The following is a 24,529-nucleotide window of genomic DNA, read 5'->3' as shown; positions in this document are numbered from 1 at the left end:
ACGGCCTTTCCAGCTCCGCTGACATCAAACTAGGCGGAATGTGGGACGTGTACGAAAATAAGTTTAGTAGTTCTAAATGGTGAAGATCTATTCATTTCTCATCTTGATAAGGTTTTGGAGTGTCGTCCAAATATGGACAAAACCTCTAAAAGGACTGAGTCCTGTGAATAATCCTACTGCCCAGCTCTTCCCTGGGGGCGAAAAAAAACCAAAAAAATGAACTGTCTTTCAGCTTAATAACGAAGTCTGCTCAATTCACGTGTTTTGTGTCCATTGTATTTGTTGCTCGTGGCAGAAATTAGGGGTCATAACCTTTATATCGTGTTGTCAGGCTTCCTCCCGTCTGTTCTGTGCTTCTTCTTACTTTCTGGCTTTGTTTGTCTCTGTGTTGATGAAATTGTAAACCAGTTACTTCTCCAGTTTAATTAACTTTCAAGGATGATGCGTCTCCGAGGCACAGAGACTTTTTTGATGGCTGCGTTTGTCGGTTCGGAACACCGTCGCGGTGGTTTCGGTCTTGTCCGACTCTGAATCAGAGGGTTGGAGGGCTCGAGCCAGCTTTGCAGTTATGGAAGCTTTTTTTTTTTCTTTCTTCTATTTCCCTAACAGGATGAGAGGCATTGAAATTTAGGGATGCATCTGAAAAAGATACTGGTGAATAAAGGCAGAGGCAATAGAAGAGTAGAAACATTTGAAAACAAACAAAAAAAAAAAAGCTAGTTGTGGAACATCCTACAACTAATGAGGTTATGTGCCAACAGGTCAGCAACCTGATTGGATATAAAAAGCGCGTCCCACCGAGGCCGAGTCTTGACGCCTCAGGCAGCGCTGCTTTAAATACAGACACGGTGGTGCAGTGGGAATCACTGCCCCAGCTCAGACTCACTTCTTTCTCGGCACACAGCTCTATCTTACCGATCATTCTTGGTCAGCGTCTTTGAGTCATTTTCTCCCCTTTGATTATCCGACTGGATTACTAACATTAAAGTGTTTTATTTCTGTTGAAACACCTGTGATTAGTGATTCTGTCAGAATGAACTGTTCTGTTTGTGTGCGTCGCTGTGCAATTATCACTGGGAATGAAGCAACAGTTTGGACCATGTTTGGTTTTAAAAAAAACAAGAAAAAAGAAATGTCTGAGGCCCACATATAGAACAGAGTTTCAACAGTGTTATCATCCAACAGAGGTGGAGTATGTCATTGAAATAATTATTTTTTTTAATTCACATACCTGTGTTTTTTCAATTTAGCCAGCTTTGATCATTAGCAGCAGCAGTTTTCTCTAATTAGTTCTGTTTTGTTGTGAAGCTCACACAAGAAATTTTTATGAATACTGGTCAATACAAACATGAGTTCAGACTAATTATTCAGGAAGGTTGTAGTTGAGCAGGTCTTCATGTTACTGTGTAGTCTTGACGTATCTCATTTCAAAAAGGTCAAACCCCTCCAGTGTAGATCGTCACCCACTGAACAAGATTCTTACGAATCAAAACACTTTAGATCGTACTGTTGATCAGCTGAAATGCTCTAGAATTGGTGAATTAAGGGAATATGAGGAGTTTTCTTCTTTTCTTAGCTCTTCCAGCTTGTCGCTCCAAGAAAAGCGGATGTGACATAAGGGAACTCTTCACATTAAAGAGTTTTATGAAATGGCCATCCATCCACTGCAAAGTCACAAATCAACCTCTCATTTTTTAACTGCCAGCACCTAGGGCATTAACAGAAACGTTGACTAGTCGGCGTAAATTTGAAGGAGTCGACAAATCGTAGGTTATTCTTTGTCTCACCCGATCCCCCGACAGCGCACAGCCTTTATCCCGCGCATGTGGATGCGCTCAGCTTTCTTCATGAAAACATGAAGCGCAAGCCCAAGAATGTGAGGGAAGATGACCCAGAGTAGGATTACTAAACTGAGTGTGATCTTGGAATATTACAGCAATAAGGATTTTTTTTTTTTTTTTACCCTTTATCTTTAGAGGCTGGCGAGTTCTTTTTTTTTTTTCCCTCCTCCTTTCAAGTTGAAGTTGGTTTCCGATTGGTTCCTATTTGCGGTTCTGGTTTTTAATTTCCATTTATTTCACGTTTAAAACTGTTGTCTAAATAATGTTCTGTGAACCATGCAAGCAAGACCAGTACTGAATTACAATTTCGACAGCATTGGGTTTTGATTATTTTGTTATTTATTTCATTAAGACAACGCACTCTTTTTTTATTTTTCCAAAACGTGATGCCGACACGCATGGAGTGCGTCTCGGCTGCCGCTGCCTTAAAGCTTTAACTGCGCTTTATGTTGCGCAGTTAAATTTAAAAGAAACTCAAGGTGTTAGCCTTTGTTTTGTTCGGGTTAAAATGTCAGAAGGACTGTTGATGCTTGTGTCTTGTTCGCGTTGGCGCACCACCGATGCGCACGCAGTTTCTCCCATACTACATTTTTGGGCTCAGCTGTGCGCGTTCCATGCACGCCCGAGCAATTAGGTACGTTGCAGTGAATTTTAACACAAGCTGCTCATTGCTGGACAGCTGTGTGTCCGTGTTGTTCCCCTCTGTCAATGTGATGACGTCATCACGACTTGTCGACTCGACTTCGACTTTATTGACGGATAAGTCGACTTGAAAAAAACTGAAGTCGTTAATGCCCTAGCCAGCACTCAAACCACAAGTGTGTCGCTATGATCAATGTTCCAACGTCTCTGGGTCTGTGGGTCTACATGCTACGACGATCCTTTTCTCTCGCTTCCACGCCAGTCCTGCTGATGTTCCCGGGTCGAGCCGCTGTCTCGCCGCCAGAGTGTATTAGATTCTCAATCGGGAATGTGCTGCTAAAAATACTGGACCAGCTGAAAGTGTACACTGATAGAGCCCTGAGTCGCCCCGCCTCGATCCGCCTTCTCCACAGGGTCACTTAGTACTCTGCTGTTTGACTTCACCCCCCCCTCCCCTTACATATAGTACACGTCAGCTGTGTTTGTTCAGTGGTTCGTGTTTGAGCGCTGCACAGAGACGCTGCCAGCTCCTTTTCTTTTATAGCTTCATCTGATTTTTATAGCGGTGAACATGAGGTCACTGGGTTACATTGGGCGGTTTACATGAAAATTGTTGGTCACAGAATAACATGACATCCAGTCACAATTTAAAGAAGAAAAAAAACGAATTTTGACCATGTGAGTCTTACTTTCTTTAGGTCTGCATTCCACATTTTTTTTCTTTTTCTTGTCTTCTGAGTGCTCGTGTAATTCGTGCTACACAGCTTTCTGGGCCGAGGTCGCACAGTGAAACAGTTATTGTTTAGACACCGGGCGATTGGACAGTGCGTGTGCGCCACGCTCTTATGCAACAGGAGGTGTAAAATGAGCCGCTAACCATAAAGAGGCGCACGGCCACTCGTTACACCTCTCCTCTGCACGACTGACCATTCGGCCCTGATGCGCCGGGCAGTAAACAGATAAAAAGCTCTCAGATGTAGAGACGGAGGCTGGAATGTCTGACAATGCAGCTGCAGAGGAAAATGTGTTTATTACTATGTTTTTATGTGCATTAAGTCGCATGGAACATCTGCTTTCGCCCACCCTCAGCTGGAGTCAGCTCCAGTATCCCTTGACCGCGGTTTCTGATTCGGCAGTGTCGATGATTGATGGAGATTTGTCAGTTTAAGTCATTTTACAGATCAATCATTTGTTTGAAGACATTGTCTGCAAACGAGGCAGCCAAGTGACCCGAAAACATTTGTGTGTCTGTCAGACAGTAAGCGCTATGTAGAAATACTTGTTTGCCTTCTTGCTCTCGTCTCTTGTGTTGCTTCACTGTTGTGATACAGTACAGTTTGGAAACGATGGAGACAGTTTAAAAAAAAAAGAAAAAAGAAAAAAAAGGTCGCCGTCTGCGCGGCAGCATAGTTATGGAACATCTCATCAAACTGGATAATGTGTCTGGGTGAAGGATGACAAAGCTGCAGATCTACTTCTGGAGCAACAATGCAACCCTTAAGGCTTCAAGTCTCCTCGCAGATTTAATATTCTTAAAGCGTTAGATCATGTATTTCATCGCAGGATGAGCGCTGCCCGAACGCGATGACGCCGTTCTGCATTTGACGGACGCTCATGGCCAGATATGTGGTTGCTAAACAAAAAGTCAGCGGACATGGTCTGGGCTTCATCAAAGCCCGAAACATTACCACATATTTCTCTGTACAATACCGTCTGTAATTATTGAGAGATCTATTTTTTTCTCTTCCTCCTTGAGAGTCGTGTCTTCAAACCTTGTGTTTCCCGTTGGCACGGCAAACTTCTTGAGCATTGCATCAGTCGAATTCAGCGGTTGCACAGATCTGCACAAGAGAGACAGTCTTTTGGGAAATGTTTTTGTCACCCAACATTTTTTTTTTAATGCAGTTTAAAAGGTCGTGTTGCACATAAAACTGTTAATACATGTTTGTGTCCTACAATACAATGTGTTATTTACAATGAAAACTACTGAATATGGCTTAGTAGACTTTTTGGGTGATTGCAATATTTTTTTGTGTAAAAAAAAAAAATCAAGTTAAACTTTTTTCCAATCAAATATTTTAAATGGTAAAATTTTATGGTATTTTAAGAAATAATCCTGACTTAAAATAACACCTCACTTGCACAAGTTTCCAAATTGAACGACTTGCCAGATAAAAGGTGGAATTATTAATGCCAGTAGTTCTGGTTCTTATGCCGGTTTCTTAAAACCTCTCTGTGTTTTTCTTTGTGCATTTTTCAGTCTGTCCCAGCAAAGACATCCGCAACAATGTGACCAACCTGCAGACCTTGGAGAACTGCACTGTGATCGAAGGCCACCTGAAGATCCTCCTCATGTTCCGGACCAAGCCCGAGGATTTCCGCGGCCTCAGTTTCCCCAAGCTGATGGTGGTCACCGACTACCTGCTCCTCTTCCGCGTCTATGGCCTGGGGAGCCTCAGCGACCTGTTCCCCAACCTGACCGTCATCCGGGGCACCCATCTGTTTTTCAACTACGCCCTGGTGGTGTTCGAGATGCTCCACCTGCGAGAGATCGGCCTCCACAGCTTGATGAACATCACCAGAGGGGCGGTGCGGATCGAGAAGAACCCCGAGCTCTGCTACCTCTCCACGCTGGACTGGTCCAAGATCCTGGACTCGGTGGAGGACAACTACATCTTGGACAACAAGGAGGACCGAGAGTGCGGAGACGTTTGCCCCGGCGCCGCCGTCGGCAAGACCACCTGCCAGACGACCACCATCAACGGGCACTTCAGCGAGCGCTGCTGGACGCAAAACCACTGCCAGAGAAGTAAGAACGCTTTCACTTGAACGCGCTTGATCTGTGATTCGTGATGGTTCTGCCAAAGCTCACATGCTGAGTTTGCATGTTCTTCCACAATCTAAGACTTCACTGGCTTTGACAACTGACAATTCTTATTGCGAAGGTCTGCTGGAAGACGCTCGCTTTCTTCATGGTTGCTGAAACTCCTAAAAAGAGTTGGTCGTTCGACTCTTTGGTTCAGGTGTCTCTGCCTGTTAGTTCTTCGTCAGTAAAGCCTGAAGGCCAAACAAATTTCCTGCAGTGATTGATGTTCGCCGTAAATTATTTTTGGCCTTCAGACTGAAAAATTTCAGCAGAGTAACTGAAGCAAAGTCACAAAGAGAGTTTCTGCTGCGGGTTCAGCTAGAGGACAAATATTTCATGTTAAAATAAATTCTAAAGTGTGGCAGTAAATATCAATAAACAAACGAGAACATAGATAAATTATTCATCAAGTGAATAATTGCACCAACATTTGAATCAACTATTGATTATGTGAGTAGTGCATGATTTGTGTTTAATGTGATTAAACCGGAACAACAATATTTTATTAGTCCCTAATATAATCACGAAAACCGTAGTACGTTGATTTGTGATGAACAAAATTCAGGGAAGAAAAGTTCTGGTAACACATCGGAAAAAAGAAAAATCTTATTTGAAGTATTTTAGTGTCATTAATTATTGTTTCATCTGTGATAAAAATCCCGGCAATAACAGTTTAATAATTACAATCAAATAAGTTTTGAATAAAAACATTATAACTCCATAAAGCTTATTGTGGTAAAGATTTTGATTTGTTCGATTTTTTCATCCCAATGAGGAAAGTCTTTTACAGCCACTGTACAAAGACATGAAAAAGTAAGGATATTAAAGAATAATACACAATAAAATGCAATTTTTAATATGTGAGTATATTGAAAATTGCATTTTAATATGTTATATTTTCAAGATGAAATATTAAAATGTAATATAATTTGAAGGGATTATGAATCATTAAAGTGAAAATAATAAAAATTTATAATAAAACACATATTAGTATTTGTGTAGTTCAGTGTGCCGGTCAGTGATAAGTTTGTAGTCTTTACCACTGACTCTTTTATCAATCGAGGATTTTTTTTTTAGAACCAGAAAGTCAAACAAAGTAATCTTGAAAGTTTATATATAGAACCAACATTTCATGTTGGAAAATGCCACAATGTGTCTGTCTGACATCAAAGTGTTTTGTCTTTCAGCAGCTGGGGTGAACTCAATTCCTCCCATATTTTGCCTCCATCTTCATGTTTACAAAGTCATTACATGTAAAACATTTCCATTACACCGTATTTAGACAAGCAACACAGCCCGACACCTTCTCAGCCACTTTCCATCAACACTCGCTTGTTTCCATTCCCCGCCGCTTCTGACCAGGAGCCGATCGGGCTCCGCGTTCACTGGATCCTCTTCGATCAAAGGAAAGCCACAGGAGTCGCCGTTTGAAACAAATACACTCCTTTGTTAGTGTCTGTGTCGACCGCAAATAGCTTACGAGCAGCTTCGACACGAGTCCTTGGCGTCCTTATTTTTTTCCTGCGGAAATGTCAGAGCTGTGTCATGTGCTCGCTTTATTTAAGTAGGCCAGCCTCTGTGTGCGTTTGTGTGTGTGTGAGCTGAACTCTAATGCGAGGCAGCACCTTGCCAGTTAGCCCGTGAGTGTCTCCCCTCTGCTACAGTTGTCAAAAAAGAAGAAACTGGACATGGTGGCCTTTTATGGGTCAGTTCCTCACTATGTTCCTGCTTTTCTGTTCTTCATAAAGTTTCAATATGTTTAAAGCACGAAGGCTTAACATTAGGTAGCTAATGCGTTTTAGCTTCCATTTTATCCTTGGAAATGAGCTTTTCGTTGGTTTCTTGTAGGTCTGGAGCTCTTTTACACTGAAAACGCAACTTTTTGGCAAAGAGTCGCAGTTTTCAAATATTTCTAACTTTTCTGAAACAAAAAACGATGTTGTTACATCATGTAAACGGGGCCTGAATGCGAATCTGTCTCTCTGTTTTTTACCGTGATGGACCGCTGACCTGTCCAGGTGTAACCTGCCCTCACCTGTTAAGGTCCAATCTAGTTCTCCAAACCCTGAACTGAAAAAAAGCGGCACGCAGAAAGGTGTTTAGACGACACACGGTACAGCAGTTTAACAACTCTTTGGAACAGTTTCTTCCCACTTCTGCTCTGTCACTGTTTCCTCACCTGTGGAAAACAGACGCTCGTTGGTTTTGCGTGTCGTTTGTTTCACTGGAGGCAGGGCGGAGTTTTATCATTGAAGCATGGCTGGTTTAAAAAAACAAAAGCCTGTTGACATACAGAGGGCTAAATGTTGACATGACATTTCAGGAGGTCATTGTTAATCCTCTTCTACCTTCAGACTTGCGCTAATAATTCTTTTTTCTTTTGATATGAGACAATGCATGTTGATATCCTGTTGCTCCATTTGGCATTTTATTTCCACAACACAGGTGGAAAGGTGAACAACTTTTATTTTAGCCCTCCGGAAGTTGTCAGAATGGCTTTTAGCTAATACATCTGGGAATTCTTTTAAATTCCAGTGGCAGAAAAGATTTGAGCAGTTTATTTCTCCACATCCCACATGCTTTATGCAAAGAAAGAAAATGTACCGAACACAGACTTCTCACTCCCGTTTTGTTTAATGTTTATTTAAAGCAGGCTTTGCATGGCCTCGAATAGACGTGGTTACGGTGGCAGAGGTTCTTGCGGCTCGCGCTCGTTTCTGTCATCTGCACACCAGCAGAAAACAAAGCTGCAGGAGCAGCACGCTTGGCCCGGCTCCCATGTTTGGAGCCATAACCCATTTCCCTGCCCCGCTCCTGTAATGGGTAATTTGTGCTTCTCCAAAGGCAGCCGCTGCTAATTTCCTCTTCTTTTTATTTTTTTAGTGATCCCAAATTGAGAGTTTCCATTCTCTAAAGTGGTAAAGCGAGGTTGCAGGAGAAGCAGATTACCAGAATTGATTAGATTTTAGCAAAAAGCAAACATGCATCATGTCAACAACTCCAAACACGAAATATCACTCTGGGACGTTTGGAGCAAACTTGTGAGCATGTTTCAATTTTATTTACATTTTTTTTTCTTTTTAAAGAGAAGTTAAAAAATGTGACATTTATGATGAAGTTTAAAAAGAACTGGGAACCAGGATGTAAGGAAAGTTCCATTTCCCGGTTTCGAGTTGACTTGTTGTCAATAACAGGCAGTTTTCAGTATTAAAGAATTGTTAAAAAGATTTCATGTAAGCGTAGTAAATTCCTTTCCACAAAATAGTTTCACGACAGAACAGTTTTGTATTCCATTGAGTTATTTTTTCATTTATTTCTTGAAGAAATAATGCCGAATAGAAAAAACCAAGCAGGCTGGATCAAGTCATTAACCTGACTCCTCTGAAGTGTGTGATCCACGACGACAATCTTACTGAGAGGTTTTTTATTTTGCCTCAAACGAGCTGTTTATTTCCTTCAGTCTGTAACAAAAACAGACATTTAAAAAAGAAAATTTGCCGCAGGACAAAGCCGGCTCTTATTTCCTCTTCCAAACCAGGTTGAAATTACGAGCCGTCTTAAATGAAACTATTAACCAGTCAGTCTGTTTAGCTTTAATGAAGTCCTCTTTCTTGCCAGGGCTCATTTGGAGATAATGACCGTTTGATTATGTTTTGGGAACGGCTGTTATGTGACACAGCTTGTTTGGCTTTTAGGACGCCAGCTTCAGCCGAATCCCCGGCAGAAGCTGGCAGCTAAAAAACACTGACTGGGACTCAAGAGAAAGAAATCAGGAGTATTTTTTTTTTCCCAGTTCCTCTTTTGAACTGGACCGACAGAATAGTAAAATCACCTATTTGTCCGTCAGATCGATCCTTTCATGCTATCCGGTTCTCTGTTTTGAGTATCGTCGCAGCACGTCTCTTATTAAACGCAGGGCTGTGCAGAGAGGAGTGGAGCCGAGCGCGGAGAGAGGAATCACATGCGGCGATGGCAGGTGGCCAGACTCAAACCACGGCCATTATGGTCGGTGGTCAGTACTGTAATAGCCCCTGGCCTTTCACAGTGTATCTATTCTGACATGTGTAATGACCCACTTTATAGTCACATTTACAGAGCGTGGCTGTAAAAGTATGAAGCTGTTCGGTTCCCCACGTCAGTGCACGTAAATCAGGCGATGAAAACTTACCAAGAAGTGCTTTTTTGTTTCATTTTATTTCATTCTGTTACATTAAATGTGTTTATAGTGATTTTTATTTTGAAATTGATTTGGTTTAGGTACTTTTTGGTCCCTCTTGGGGAAATTATTTGTCCGCATTTAACCCATCCTATTTCTAGGAGCGGTGGGCTGCCGCAGTGTGGCGCCATGGGAGCTGCTGGGGGTCAAGGGTCATGCTCGTGCTCGGAACCCGCAGCGGTGATCTGTGAACTGTGGGATTCGGATCTGGGAACTTCAAATTTCCAATATACTTACAAGGTTATTTTTCTTTTTTGAGCAACTTAAAAAAAAAAAAAAAAAGTCATCACAACGTTTTGTTTTTAATTCCTGATTCAGCCTGTTCTTTGCTTTGCGGAGAGATTTATGATGCAATCTCTTTTCTAGCCCAGATGAGAGCTCGACAAATGAGCTTGTCTGTCCCCTCGGTGATGTGTATTTCACACACATTATTACCACTGATGTTAATGATCTATAATTATCTCCCCTCCGCTGGAAACCAGACACTCAGGGGGTGTCCTGCTGCTCCTCAGCGCGAGCGGCAGCTTTCGCCAGTGTTTCACCAGGGTTTCCATGCTCTGTTCCTTATTTAATAAGCTCCCACAAGATAGAGGAGGGCTCCTTGCGGGCGCCTCTGATTGGATTGGCACCGTCCACGCTCGCAGCATGTGTGTCTCTGCGGTCTGCCGGACGGAAAGCGAGGACCGCCGCTTTCATACACGTGCTCATAATTTCGAGAACTGCTGTAAATCAGCGCGGGCCGGGTCAGGTGAGGCCCCCCGTGTCAGGCCTTCTCTTGATATGGAGAGTCCAGATTTACTCCCAGCTCGTGTCGTGTGTGTATATCTGTCCACCAATCGCAAGCGCTTTCTTAGTCAGGGTCACTGTGTGTGTCACGGTAATACAGAAATAGAGTATAAATCACGCAGGAACTTAACCTCTGTGGACAGCTATTGTTTAGTCCTGCTGCTAGGAAACATTGAGCGAACACTGTGTGCGTGTAAAATCGTAGCTATGAACACATCAGTCATTCACCTGGCCCACGTCAGAAGGAAAAGCAAGGCTGCGTGAGCGAGGGGACAGAATCCGGCTCCGTGTTGACCTCGGATCTTCCTTCCGCTGACCTTGCTGCGGCACAGCAGGTCGACGCCGGCGCCGCCGTCCATTTCCGCCCAAACAATGGCAGTAGTAGAAGTTCACAGAGGTTCCTTCTCAATTGTTTCCGGGCTTTGTTGGTCTGCTTCCTCCCCGACGTTATGAATGGACATGGAGACCTGGGGGGCCCGACTCGGTGCCACCGGACATCTTTATGAGACGACAGCACTGAGTGCTGGCCAGCACAGGTCAGCAAGCCGGCTAGCTTATTGCCAGTGAAGGCCTCTGCGGGGAAATGGATTTTGTCGGTCCTTCACGTGAAGATCGGAGCGAGAGAAGCCCATCCTGTAGTTCACGTGGCTCCAAACTTCCCTGAAACTTCCTCCAGCTCCCGTGCACCGAGCGACTCCCAGGAGAGTATAGCTGCTCCGCTGGGAGCTGCTTCTGGAGGTCGAGCTTCTCGCTGCCATTAGACTGAGGCCCACCATCCTGCCGCGTGTGTTTGTCATCTCATTCTTTAGTTTATGACCACAGGTGAGAACGGGAATGCAGACAGACCAGAAAGGACAGCTTTATTATAGTTGTTTTTTTTTAGATCTGTACTTTACTGAGCTTTTAATTTACAGATCAAATAAAATTGAGCGAAAGACTTGAATAAGTGAGTGCGTGTTTAACTTTCCCAAGGTTGCGGGAGACCATTGTAAACCTGACCCAGACAAACAGACGGTGTAGTTTTCCGTGACGAAATAGTCATGAAGGCCGTAATGTGCAAATAGGCGTCGTTTCCTTGAGATTGCCAGACGTTTGTATGGTTGTGCTTCTTCCTCCAGAGCTTTGAACAAATTTTTAATAGTGTAGCACAAGAATGTCTTAAATTCTGGGTAATCTCGAAACATATGCCTGAATTCAGGATATATGAAGCCACAATGATCACATGATAATGATTGCCGGTTATTGAAATATGTGGCTGCGTAACCTTCTACCTGCGATGAATTAACAGGAGACAAAATAACATTCAATGCATTTTTCAGCAATAATATATTGCGGCTACGTGCAAAATATGTGATGAATTTACGTCACTGAACAAAAGGTCTTTGTATCGGCTAATGCTAAGGTTATTTCCACTGTTTTGTTTGAACAATACACTGTAGTTTAGAAGAGAAAGAAAAACAACCAACCCACAAATGAATGAAGAAACATATTTGTGGTTTAAACATGTAGACATAACACCAGGCCGTGAGACAGGTTAGTTTTACCCTACCGATGATGTGTTGTTGCAATAGTAATCCTGCTCTGGGTGTCTGAACTAGTTTCCTTCAGCATGACCCTTAAAAAGTGAATATCATCTAAAAGCTTTTTAGTGCTTCACGTCTCATGAGTCTTCTCTGTGGTTTCAGCGCACTCCCAGTGCTCTTCATAATATTAAATCTTAAAGTTTAAATCCACAGTTCTCCGTTGGTCAAAGGGCAGAATTAAATTGTCTTCAGGCTAAAACAAGAGTGGCAGAGAATACAGGCTTCCTTGTGCAGAAGGTGTCGCGTTCTCGCGGAGGGTAAACTGCTTTGAAACACTGGTTCCAACAAATGTAATTGACTCGCAAGCAAAATGAATCGGCTGTCACAACTTCCTCCAACCTAGTGCTGCGAGTATGTTCAGTGATATCAATTAAACCCTGTTTTATACTGTATAGGCACTTATGGCAAAGCCAGATTTCCAGGCTTATTGACATAAATTGCTCAAAATTTTCCAAGTGCAATAGATTTTTCTGTCCCACAAATACGATTTATCCTGTCAGTTTGTTCAGTGATGTCAAGTAGCATTTCACTCAGTTTCATCCAGACACCTTTAACGTGGACGTGCACATATGGCTAGACAGGTTATTGTGAGATAATTGGCATAAATAAATAAGAGAATGTGAGAATTGGATAGTCTTTCTTGCTCAAATCATTGTAGGTACTGGTATTTCATGGCGCATTTTGGCCGAATGTCACCCAAACACTGATAAACTGCACACACAAATATAAATGTATGGGTTTCCCTGCAGGAAAAAGGCTACAGTTCCTTCAGGCTCACCAAAACTGGACTTTGGAGGTTTGGAAAAACCTTGAATGGCCGGCTCTGAATTTGAACATGTGGTGAGCCATTTATTACAGGCTAAGAGACAAAAGGAAAATTCAAAATTCAGCATGTTCGTTTTTTCCACTGTGCTTCTGCACAAATACTCCACTCATCTAAGAGCTCTTTGGTAGGTTTTATTATTATTTCTTTTTTCATGTAATAGCTATGTTTTCTCGCCACAGATTGTTCTGTGCAGCAAAACTAATAAAGCTTAAGAGAACCGAAGCCTTATTTATATATTTAAGGAACTAGAGTCACGGAGTGCAGTACATGAATAAAGGTTAAAAACAAGTTCTGGTTGGGGGGGGGGGGGAGAAGAGAACTAATGCAGGGGTATTAATTGGGCTCGGATTACTCCAGAGCTGTCTTGAAACGGAGTAGGTGAACCAAGCTGCCAAGCTGAAGTGGCTGTTTGTTTGACTTGGCTATGGCGAAGCTGGAAATGCACTCCAGCCTACTGTGTCAGCAACAGGTCGCAAGCTACAGCCGCTAAAGATGAGTAACGAGAGGAAATGCACATCCTGATCGTCCAACTTGAAAACTTATTTCTCCATATGTTGAACGTCTAATTACAGCCACAAATCTTGACTTTATAGCGAGGAATGAAAAAAAAAAAAAAGGACCCAGTATAGATCCAACACGAGCATACGGCTCGTATAAATCACCCCCACCTTCCTCATTTTCTTATTTTCTCACCCTCATTATACGCTTTATTATGCAGAGTGCTTTTCTACTCAGCTTTAGATCCACCACACACACACACACACACACACACACACACACACACACACACACACTCACACACACAGACCACGAGTCTTGTTCTTTGAGCTGACTTAACTGCTCTGGCACTCGGTCTTGTGGAGCTGCACCCTGCGAACCCTCGGCGTTCAGCTACTGGAGCCATTCCCATGGAATCCCAGACATTTCAGGCATCCGTTAAAGCTGGGCCGACAGGCGTTTCTCCACCGCCGTACACGCTCGCACTCACCACAGCCGCTGGATTTAAAGCGGCCCACTGCTGTTTTACTGCTAGTTTCAACAAGTGTTTCTTTTTATCTACTCGCACAAGGTCGAACGCAAACTTTGATCCAGATGTTCTCGCAGCTCCATGTCATTTTAGCTGTTAAATAAGACGGATAGTGTATTTTGGGTAAATAAAGTTTGTGTTGTCATGGCGACCTTTAGTACCTGCACCATATTTGTGTGTGTGTGTTCGTGCGCTCACTCTAGTGTGGCTAAATAACACGGTTGTATAATATCATAACACCTCAGTCCATAAAGTGGCACCGATGCGTCGGAGCCAGGCTCCAATATTTTGATTTCGTTTCGCACTCAAGTATTTTTTTCAAAATTTTATTTTCCTGTGACTTGATTCAAGGACGTAGATAGAAGAAACTGCGGTGTTGTGGCGCCCCGAAGGTTGTGATTTTCTCCTACAGCAAAATGGAAAAGATTTAGTTGTGAAATCCTAAAGCAGATCCAAAACACAAGCTTTTTATTTGTGACTGAATAATAACTTCCAGTCACCCAGCTGAATAATTTGCAGTGGATTTCCTTGAGATGGCTGCCTTTTTCTGTCTCTCTCCTCCATGATGTATGTTTTGTTTTTTTGCCTCTGAGCAGATGGTTATCGGCTGCGTTCTGAAAACTTTGCTGACTCGCTCCATTGTTGGACTTTTGTCGGTACCACTGCAAACAAGAAACATGTGCACCTCAAAGACACAAGCCGTACAATCAAGATAATGCTTTTATCTGCAGAGTTGCAGAAACAATGACTTCTCAGATACACCAAAATATGCAAGTGATGCTGTGTTGTTAATCCACTTTGCATTCATCACCCCTACTTCTGCCTCCCTGGTACAGCTCCTGAGTTTGACGACACGGGGTACACCGTGTTTACGTGGACAAAAATAGGCCTTTGCTCGCAAGTACTTTGTGTAGCTGTGAGCAGCCATGTTTTACTTCTCTGCACCGTCGATTCCTATCACGCCAAGTGTCACACTACATGAGTTCATTTTGCTTCTTGCTGGCTAAATCATCTTTCCATTGCTGTTCTCACGATGAAACTGATTCGTTGAGCCTATCGGCGTCCGTACTGCATTGACATTTGCGACGTTTCACTTTCACACTGAAGGCTGTGGTGACGCCATGACGGCGTTCTGGTCGAGGCCTCGCCCCCCTCCTCAGACTGGCATACTGTAACTTAAGAAGAAGCTCTTGCTGCCCACAGCTCAGGAGAGGTTCTCTCATCTTGGCATCTCGCCACTTCACTGCCATTTTTTTCAGAACTGTCAACTTTACCGCAGACAGTATTTTCTGCACGATTGGAAAATCCTGCTTTAAACCAAAGCTTTTACAATATGCAAGTTTTCAAGCACCCTGTGTGGTTCAAGGCTTACTGAGGGGTCTCATCAGAAAACATTTTCCAAATGAAAGATTTATTAAAAACTTGAATCCTTTTGCTCTAAGAAATACGATGAACATCTATTGTTAGCTACGAATTTAACAAAGAGAAAACATGTTTTGGCGCCGTATTATTGCCGTAGATGGTTCTGATGTCATAACAGGTTGTCGGGTTGATCACAGCGGTGGTCATGATTTCCACTTGTCGCCACACGCTGGAAGGAAATGAAGATTCAAGGCCGTGGCGTGCGTCATTTGCCTGTCAAACAGGCGGCGTAATTGCCCATCAATGAAGGAACAGCGTTCATCATTTCTATTCCGGTCACGGACGAACTGCATATCCTGCCTTCTGATGGCGGGGCAACATTAAAAACAAAAAGTGCCTTTCCATGTTGTTTATGTGTTTTTGTTCTATTAGTGGAGGCCGGGCTCGGTTAATGAAATTGTTTATGGCTCTTGTTGCTCCCTGGGTCCTGTCCACCAGAGCGCCGCTGACTCAGACCAGCCAACAGCAGGGTTACCGGGGAAAAATGAGACAAATGAAACACAATCAGCAGCCTTCGCGTTTTATAAAATAGTCGTAAACTTTTCCGCCCTCGGACGATGGACCCCGACTGAGGTTTAACCCCGACAACATCCTCTTCAACCCACTGCACTCTGTCGTGGCTTCACATCTGCTTCATGTGCATTCAAAGAAGCAGAAATGTTATTTATTCTTAAATTGTTAGTTGGTTGTAATTGCAATGACCAAAAAAACCCCCCAAAAAAAAACAAAACAATCAGGGTCACTCAAACGCACATCCGCACTCATATGGCAAACTCACATTCACACTACGGGTAATTTAGACTCATCAATTAAATGACGAAGGGTGAAGGCAAGGTGTACCTAGACAAAAAAAAAAAAAATACTAGTCCATTATAATACAAACACAAACACGTTTTCGCCCACGGGAAATTTAGAATCACCAATTAACCTCAAGCAAATGTTTTGGACTGTCAGGGGAACCTGGAGAAAAGCCATTTAGTTGATGTGGTTTGTCTGATTTGCTGCTGAGAGTGACTTTAATGACTAAAATTCAGTTCACAGTCCCTGGGCCGTAAGATGTGTAAACAGACATCAGGTGCAAAATGCAATAAAAAGTAATAGCTGTCAAAGGTAATGACAATGGCGTAGCATGGAAATAATAAATAAGAATGATTGCTAGCATTAAGAAAATGTCGATCCGGCTGTGATCGAAGAGCTATAGTTTTTCTCTCAGCAATGCAAAGTTGTGCATCAGCCACCAGTTTCCTGCATTGTCGACCCCTAATTTCCACCAGGTGTGGTCACAGGGCCACGTTCAGCGTCATCAGAGGCTATTCTGAAGCATGCTTCTGTTTCCAGCTCAGTGCTTCTCTCCACCGACAATACACAGCAAGCCCGTTTTTAGCAGAAGCTGCGTCAAACTACACAGGGACGGTTGAGCCAAACAGGGAAGCTTCCACACAAAAGAGACAACTCTGGTAACCTGGGTAAATATAATACCTCATGTGAATGGATCGCGTTTCACTGCATTCATTAAACGTTGTGTCATACCTGGTGGAAACGGGAACAAAAGCCCAGTTTGATAGTGTGAATAGATTGTATTGAAGTGTGTGGTCTCGTCATGTTTGAGACGATAAACACCGGCTGTGTTTACATGGACGAATCTGTCAAGAGATTCTGATGTGGTTGTTTCCATTCAGAAAGAAATTTCATTTCAAACAGGACAGGTTGTTTATGCCAAAAATAATTCCAGACATACACACTCGCTCCGATCACGTCTCCCTGTTTGGGGTCAGATTACTCTGACTGGCACGATCCCGGTTGATGCTTCGCTCACCTGTTTTGTAAAGCGCAACATTAAAAGATCATTTGTCGGGCTCAGTCTGGACCCTTTGAAAAAAAAATAAAACAAACGCCTCGATTTCATGAAGAAACTAAACACCACCCTGTTCGTGGATGTGGAATTTTAATTATCAACCACGTTCCTGTTTGGCATTTTCTTGGGTCTAATGCGATCTCAACGCGGAGCGCCTGAATGCACCGTTGTTTCCTTGCTGCCATAAAAGGAACCTGGAAAAACTCAGCACCAAGTGATGTTAAGAGGAGGATCATGGTTAACGAGAAGAACAGAGGGTTTTTTTTTTTTTTTTCTATTTCAGACTGAAGTCTCTGGGTTTTCACGTTCAGCTCAGTGCTATCTCTGCATCTATTCATTCGGTGACGGCAGGAACAGCACAGAGCACCCGAGGACAGCAGACACAGACTGGTTGTTAACAGTGTGAGTCAAGAGTGAGTGATTTTTTTTTTTTCCGACGCCCCGCATCGACCAAGGCTCGATGTCGACTGGCACGCCGCTCTTTCTCCCCGTTTCCAAGCTGGCACCGTCCCGACGGGGAGCGCTCAACTCGGTTACACAAAGACCCCCGGGAGCCGTGTTGGGTTTGTTGCCACCGTCCATTTTTGGGCCCGGAGACATCGAGCATCTCATTGTGTTGCGCTGCCCTCCGAGTGAAACCTCGGCTAATGAGATAAAGACCCCGGCATTTCTGCGGCATTATTCCCCGGCTTAATGTGATCCTGCAGTGCTTTACACAAACTGCATGACAGGAGATCAGAGCAGCAGCAGCAGCGGCGGCCCGGCGGCGAGGATGGACAGGAGCTGCAGGCCAACGTAACAGACTGAAGTCCAATTGGCTTTGGCTCTTTCCTACCAAAAAAAAAAAAAAACAAAAAACATCATTGATTTAATGTGTTTTAAGCGATAAAGAGGTGAAGATGCTGACAACGCCACTCTCCGACTGAGCATATCTAATCCACGCTGCTCAAACGGAGCGAGACCCCCGGCTCTCCACGGGCTGTTCCACCTTCAGGGTTAATGACACTGATAGTAATCATAAAAAAAGGCATGTGTCTGAAGATTTGCATGTTTTAAGAGAAGAATGAAGGATCCCCCCCTCTCAAAAAGCCTCTTCAGCGTCCTCCTCGATCTGGGAGATCAAAGATGATTGGGGTGGCCCCTCTCTCGCAGGACCTCAAGGTCTCAACCCTCAAAACATTTTCGACAAGTGCACAATGAACGAGTCTATCTCCTTCAGAGTGGACACTGTTGTTGATGCTGCAAGACGTCCACCAGAGAAACGGAATCTGGTCGAGGATCAGCTCGCAGCGCTGATTTTAGCCGAACTCAGAGAGCCAAGTCGAGCACTCCGGTTTCCATTTCCTGTTAACACTTCAGTGCTTTCATGATGTAATGTCACCACAGCAAGTTTTTTTCCTCAAATTTGTCATAAAATTCATTCAAATGCCAAATATCCCAAACTTTTTGTGAGTAGTGGATATATTTTCCCAACATTAGCCGAATGAGAAACTGATGAATTAACTTGTGGATTTTAGGGGAGAAAAAAAATCTTAAAGGTTAAAAAAGAAATTGCAGTCATATTTTGTAGATTTGTCTTTATTAGTCATTGTGCTCTCATTTCACTGTATGTGTGTCCCTGATCTGAAGTTTTAATTCATGTTAAGATTTATCAATTTTTATTTAACACATCGAATTTATTTTTTTTGTTATTCTTACATCATTGTTTTGAAAGTGTCTTTTTGAATATTTTTTTGTTTTTATTAATATTTCACTTCATTTATATCAGTATTACTCTTCCTTTGTCATTGTTTTATCTTAACATTTTATTTTTTAAAATGTGTTTATTTGTTACTTTAACCTATCATTTACTTTTTCATCTTGTGTAGTTGTGTTTTTAATCGTCTTTTATTCCCCTTGTTTCCTCTTTCGTGCTTCCCCTTTGCTTTGTCTCGTCACCAACTCGACCCCACTGTGACGCACATTAAATCATATTTACTTCCTTAAAGAGTTTTGTACATAAGTGTGATTGAATGAGCAGCAGCTTGTCTAATAATCTTTCTTTATTTGATTGATTTTATTTCAAGCATAATGAATAAGAACAAAATGAGTACAATAAATGCAATGCAAATGTCCTGAAGAGATTTAATTTAGAAAAATGATTAAAGAAACGTCAATTCAGGTTCGTGCTTGACGGCTCATTGTTTGTGTTATTGCTAAATGGTAATAGTTTAATCTTTAAAAAAAACGCGACTGTTCCCGTATGTCCCAGCGTGGAAATTAAATCCATTTCTGACAGGTTTTCAGTCATTTAGGTGTTTCAAAAGCGTTTGTGAAGCCTCTGAAATTTGCATGGAGTCCTAATGAGTTGGCGACATGACGAGGCACGATCAATCACCCGAGGCACCGCGAGGTCGAGCTCAGGCTCCACTGCCTCCGTCACTGCACAGCTTCCCTCTGAACGTTGACCTGAGCTTTAGATCAGCCCGACCGCAGCCCGTCGGTTAGCTGTGAGAACGAGTGGAGCTGTGCAAACCCACTCTCTACTGTGTGGCTGTTTCATTTTTTTAAAAATTCTTTGCATGGGTCCGTTCTCCAGCGGCAGTCTGAGGAGGGCTGGAGGGAGCTGGAAAGGGTTAAGCCGTGCGCCTGTCTTCCTTGGAGATGGGAGAGGCCACTTGAATGGCTAGCTTCTGCAGCTAGCCAACACATTGGCTAAGGCTGAGGGTGGATCTGCTGCTGGGTATGTGCTCCGGCATGGAGCGCCGCTGCAGGATCAGGAGCCACTGACACACACACGCGCGCACACACATATGCATACACACAGCAAAGATTCTTTGGAAAAAGTGCATCTATGCAAATGTGTGTCACTGTATGCAGAAGTCCAAGTTATGAAGGAAAGCCTTTCTCCAGGAGGCAGATAGCACTCTGACAATTCTGGAAAAATGTTTTTGAAGTGAAGTAAGTGAACAGAGCAGCAGCCTGACGCTGGTTAAAAGGGGGTTATGTCATTTGTTTTTCCTGCACTGTGCCCCCTTTAGCGTCCCCCACCTCACACGGCCGTTCTCATGTTGCCGCTGCCCTCTGCAAACACACAATCTCCACACGCTTAAAGAGCTCACGTCGTCATTGTAAGAGGACGGCGGGGGTCAGTCCGCGTTGTTCTGTTTGTTTAATCACCGACTTCATGATACCGATGGGGGGGGGGGGGGGCTTGGTGTCAGACGAGTCGTCGGGGAAGAAACTAACTAAACCCCCCGCAGTTTAATTTTCTTCTGCACAGGTTTCGTTGCTTTGTGCAGGTGAGTAAATACACACACCCGTTCACGGTGTGACCCGTCACCTGCCCCTCACCTCAGCCACTCATTATCTCCCCTGCAGCTCATCGGGTTTAGCGTGGCCGTCACGGATGAGAGGCTAATCCCAGCGTGCCGGTCAGCCTGCTGTATTTACCTCTGAGAATCCTTCAACTCACCTTCGGCCTCACACCTACATTCAGACAACAACAACACGCATCCGAACTCTGGTGCCCTCGCGGGACCTGACGGTCCGCGCAGCCTCATGTTGCGTAACAAACTCGGGACGCGCACGCAAACAGCCAACCTGCAAACTCCTGCCCTTGTCCTCAGTTGATCGCATGTACGCCCAAGAAGCATCGCTGAACTTTGGTCTTTGGTGTTTGTGCAGCCGGTAGGACACTGTTCTCCTTCCGTCAGGGTTTATTTCTACAAGGAGTCTGTTTTCCCATCATGCCCTAAAGAGGCCCTGCTGCTTTGGTTCCATGGCTGTTTGAGACCAAAGCTCAGAAAACTTTTACCTGGTATCGACGTGTTGATGCTTCAGTTATCAAATAAAGCTCAATTTGTAGTGAAGAAATGTCTTTTTTTAAAGGGGTTTCCCTTCTCTTTTTGCTTCGATGTCAACCCTCAAATCGCCTTTTGTAATAGGTAGATTCTCGACTAGGTTTTTATTTATCACATGCAAATAAAGTAGGATTTTAAAATGGAGCAACTGTCAACAGACTCTACAAATACAAAATGTCAAAATAGGGAAATATTTTTAAAAACAGAAGAAAAAAACCAAACAAAATAAAAATTAAATGCCAAAAAAACCACGCACAAATTGTGAGAGAATGTGCAGTCTGTGTGACGTTCCATGCTGCAGTCCCCACAGCCATGTGTCTATTGTCCCTGTGTGTGAGGTGCTGACTGGAGGTCAGAGTTCAAAGTTCTGACTCCTTCTTAGTCTCTCTGCTTTCTCCTTGATGAGGCGAAGGTGTCTGTCGGAGCGTAGCCGCTCCAACCAGTACTTTAAAAGTCATCATGGACTCTGAAAAGTCTGCTCAACGTTTGGGATATCTCGCTTGGGAAACGTTGTCCCTCCCTGTGCCAGTCCCTGACCCCCCATCTCAGTTTCACTGATCCATCTGGATCACCTTCTGTCTTGTGTCAACGTGCGATGGATCCCTGCTGTTCTTGTGCTTGCAACGTCTGATGCTCCCTTTGGATTGCTGGCTCGTTGCATCGCAGAGAGGATTTAACGCCACCTCGCTCAGGGACCCGACCACATGAGATGTTTGATTAAATAAGAGATGTGAAAATGTTCGACCGTCGGGGACTGATTAAAGTCTCTGTCATCTGGGAAGCTGAGCTAATAACCTGGTGTTCTAACAGTCTCACCTGACGGCCGAGGCTAAGTTAGACCAACACTGACGTATTTTTGACACGTGTAGACGATTTAGCATGAAAATTAAAACAAGCTATTGTCGACGTTGTAGCTCTTTCATTTAACAAAGATTTCAGATTTTGGATGCAGAATTCAGTAGCTATGAACAGAAAGTCACTATTTCAACAATTTATTACTTCAGATTTATTCTCGAGAAGACAATCTTCTCTTTCTGTCTCACTCACACACCTAGTCTAGCTTGTCTCGGCTGATTGCGGTTCTGAAAAATCCAGTGGACGTGACCTCGACCTGACCATACGCTGACCACCACCTCCTCTCTTTGCCCCCTGCAGTGTGCCCGGTCCAGTGCAAACACCGCGCCTGCACCAAGGACGACCAGTGCTGCCACGACCAGTGTCTGGGCGGCTGCCTGAAGCCCCACTCGGCCGATCACTGCGTGGCCTGCCGCGGCCTCCAGCACGAGGCGTCGTGCGTGGAGCGCTGCCCGAAGGACCACTTCATCTTCAAGGGCTGGCGCTGCGTCTCCTTCGCCTTCTGCCAGGATCTGCACAACAGATGCAAGCGGGAGAAGGAGCGCAGCAAGAGCCCCGACTGCCACGAGTACGTCATCCACAACGGCACCTGCATCCCCGAGTGTCCCTCCGGCTACACCACCGTCAGCGCCACCTCGTAAGTCAGCTCCCGCCAAAATGAAGCTGTCGGTGTTCTGCTTTCACAGGTGCACCAATGCACGTCCCTGCGCACAGCAGGACATTAATCCAGTCTTTACATGAGCGCATGTCTGAAGTGTAATTTTTCTCTAAAAACCCATCTAATTCCGCCACGTCACTGCATTGTGGGCTAAAAATGTTGCCTTAATTTTGCAAATGCGTTTCCACAATGCCAAGTCCAAAAATAGTTGGAAACTGAAAGAACACGTATGTGGGGGTTTCCTGCACTTATATAAGACGGTTTGCATGATGTGCGAGCTTGAAGTTGTGAAGGATTCAACAAAAAGCACTCAGAATATTGTCATTTTTGTGGCTGATTTGATCCTTTTTTAGGCATTCCCAAATACTTATCTCATTCTCAGATTTAGTATTTGGTGTAATGTCTTTGTGCCATTTCCTATCAAATGTTACCTTTTACTGCTCCGTCATCCTGCTCCCGAACGACCCAGGTTTGTGCAGAGATTTCTGCCTTCGCTGTCCTTGTAGTTGAACAATGACCGTGCAGGAACTGAAAGTCCTCACTCTGAATGTATATATATTTTTTTTTTTTTGCATGCAGCCAGCTCAACGCAGCGCTGCGCAGTGGAACATTCTGTGCTCTCTCTCTCTCTCTCGCTCTCTGATCTGGTTCTGCAGAAAGTCTCCACCTCTGAATCTGGTTCTGCGTGTTTTCTTCGTGTGATAATCAAGTTTTTCCTTTCTACCGTCTCCTTTGCTTGCTCGAGTGGAATATTTGGATTTTCCTCCGTAAATCTGAAGCTATAGAAATAGATTCATCTGAACAGAAATGAGAAGGTTGGCACATCTGTGTCTGAACTGGACTCGATGTCCCGCTGCATTAAATTGAAGGTTGTTCACCGGCGGTTGGCGTCTCCGGAGTGCAGCGTCTCCGGCTTTCCTTTTTCCCCCCCCGTCTCTTTTCTTCATGCCTGTTATTTACAGCTGGTTGTGTTTTGTAGCTGCGGCGTTTCCGCCGTAAAGCCGAGCTGACCTGCGGGTGACCTTCACCCCCCCACCCCCACCCCGCCCCCCACCGGCGCGGCAGACCGTAATGGGTCTGCGCTAATCTGCTGCTGCCCGCTGCATCACGTCTGCTGAACCTGTGTATTAATCCAATAAGGATTTTGCCAACTATGTAATCTCCATTGGCACTGCATGTGGCTCCTCATTCATGGAGTCGCTTACGGGCGGCACATTCACACCTGACAGGTTTAGGCGAAGCGCCCTGCCCGAGTGCACTCGAGCAGCGGGGGTAGGAGGAGGAGGAGGAGGAGTCCTCTCCAGGTGGAAGACAAACTGTGCCAGCAGCTCGGTTTGTACAGCAGGTCGCCTTCTAAACCTGGCGGTTTGAGTCCCCGTGTTGTTAAGTCCCTGCTGGAAGTGTTTTTGGGCAAACAGACCGAACCTCAAGTTGCCCTCGATGGTGTCTGAGCAACATTATTTTAAGAAGGTACAGGTGGTGCTAAGATTTTTAAAGTAATGTTTACACACTTGCGCATGAGAGACCTGCACAGAAGAACGAGTTACACGTTTCGGCATACAGAGCAGCAAGTAGCAGCTCCAGGTTAATGCATGATAAACACATTCATGCTAATGTTAAAATCCCTTCTAATGAGTACGACATGGTTGTAAAGCCAACAGAAAATAAATGAGGACTATAAGCTAAATGATAGCAGACTGTACTCGTGTTGAGAAAAATGGCTCACGATGAGCAAATAACTCCTGCACCATTTGCGAACATTTAAAAGCTAGCAGAGAAATGGAGCTTTGCACCCACATAGGACAGCCTGACACTGCAAAATGACGTTATCTTGGCAACAAAAGAGCGTTCTGCAGACAGAAAGTCAAATGGGGGATAAAATATCATACGCTGATGTGTAGACGTCGTCCAAAAACCTGCGCTTGTCTCTTTTCCTGCAGTGATTTGGGGGTGAATCAACTCCCAGCATGCAGTTGTGATCGCTTCCTCCCAGGGATGCGACTTTAAACCTTTAAGTGGCTCCCGACCTGTAGTGAACCCACTTGTACTCAACGCTCAGCCTGTTTTTACCCTTTGACTCCCTCTTTTTGGGCTCATCTCCTCTCTCCGG

The 24,529-nt window shown here is 44.1% G+C and overlaps 1 protein-coding gene across 1 annotated transcript in view; it reads left to right on the top strand.

Moving 5' to 3' along the window:
* insra (insulin receptor a) overlaps positions 1-24,529 on the top strand; it is a 49,966-nt gene that overhangs the window by 12,037 nt on the left and 13,400 nt on the right. The window contains exons 2-3 of the mRNA XM_030114446.1: positions 4,744-5,292; positions 22,062-22,398. Coding sequence (XP_029970306.1) covers positions 4,744-5,292; positions 22,062-22,398 — 886 coding nt within the window. The remainder of the gene's footprint in view (positions 1-4,743; positions 5,293-22,061; positions 22,399-24,529) is intronic.

Source organism: Salarias fasciatus, chromosome 18 (assembly GCF_902148845.1).
Source record: "Salarias fasciatus chromosome 18, fSalaFa1.1, whole genome shotgun sequence".
In the NCBI taxonomy this organism is placed as follows: Eukaryota; Metazoa; Chordata; class Actinopteri; order Blenniiformes; family Blenniidae; genus Salarias; species Salarias fasciatus.
The sequence above is the reverse complement of the archived record's forward strand: the minus strand, read 5'-3'. Positions and strand labels throughout refer to the sequence as shown.